This window comes from Puntigrus tetrazona, chromosome 1 (assembly GCF_018831695.1).
Source record: "Puntigrus tetrazona isolate hp1 chromosome 1, ASM1883169v1, whole genome shotgun sequence".
Lineage (NCBI taxonomy): Eukaryota > Metazoa > Chordata > Actinopteri > Cypriniformes > Cyprinidae > Puntigrus > Puntigrus tetrazona.
Window position 1 is genome coordinate 728,762 of NC_056699.1, and position 564 is coordinate 729,325.

Consider the following 564-nt stretch of genomic DNA (forward strand, 5'->3'; position numbering starts at 1 on the left):
CCCTGGCATGTAAACGTGGATGCTCATTGGCTGATGCATCTGTGTGACATCTAGGGATGGGTCAGGATGATTCAGTTGTAATGCCACAGACTAATAATACAATGATTTCTCATCTGACAATAATGACTAGCTGCAGACATCGCATATTTGTTCATGGCTTTATAAGCTCTAAAAGTTATTTATTTATTTTTACTCTTATGTCAAGGAAATAACTGTGACTGTGTCTTGACTTCATTGAACAGCAGATGGCGTGCATGGATTTGCATTGTGCAGCACTGTCTGTTCTGATGTCACTGTGTGTGTGTGTGTGTGTTTTGTAGATGAGGGCAGTAAGGTGTGTGACGGGGGAGTCAGTGGTTGCGGAGGGGATTCTCTGTATCTCTACGAAGGTCAGGACTGGGTCATCTCCCCCTCCTGCTCTCCAGAGGAACCCAGCGCCATCTCACCCATGCTGGCCGAGGAAACCTTCCGCTACATGAGTAAGTGTGTGTGTGTGTGTGTGTGGCCAAACACTGTTTGCACGCTGTTGCTGTTTTTGGAAAGCTTCCTCATAATTCAAAGAGT

The 564-nt window shown here is 45.7% G+C and overlaps 1 protein-coding gene across 1 annotated transcript in view; it reads left to right on the top strand.

Annotated features, from left to right (window-relative positions):
- The first annotated feature begins 309 nt into the window (after nucleotides 1-309).
- Nucleotides 310-564, top strand: part of LOC122342042 (trafficking kinesin-binding protein 2-like) — a 9,852-nt gene continuing 9,597 nt past the window's right edge. The window contains exon 1 of the mRNA XM_043235832.1: nucleotides 310-479. Coding sequence (XP_043091767.1) covers nucleotides 449-479 — 31 coding nt within the window. The 5' untranslated portion in view covers nucleotides 310-448. The remainder of the gene's footprint in view (nucleotides 480-564) is intronic.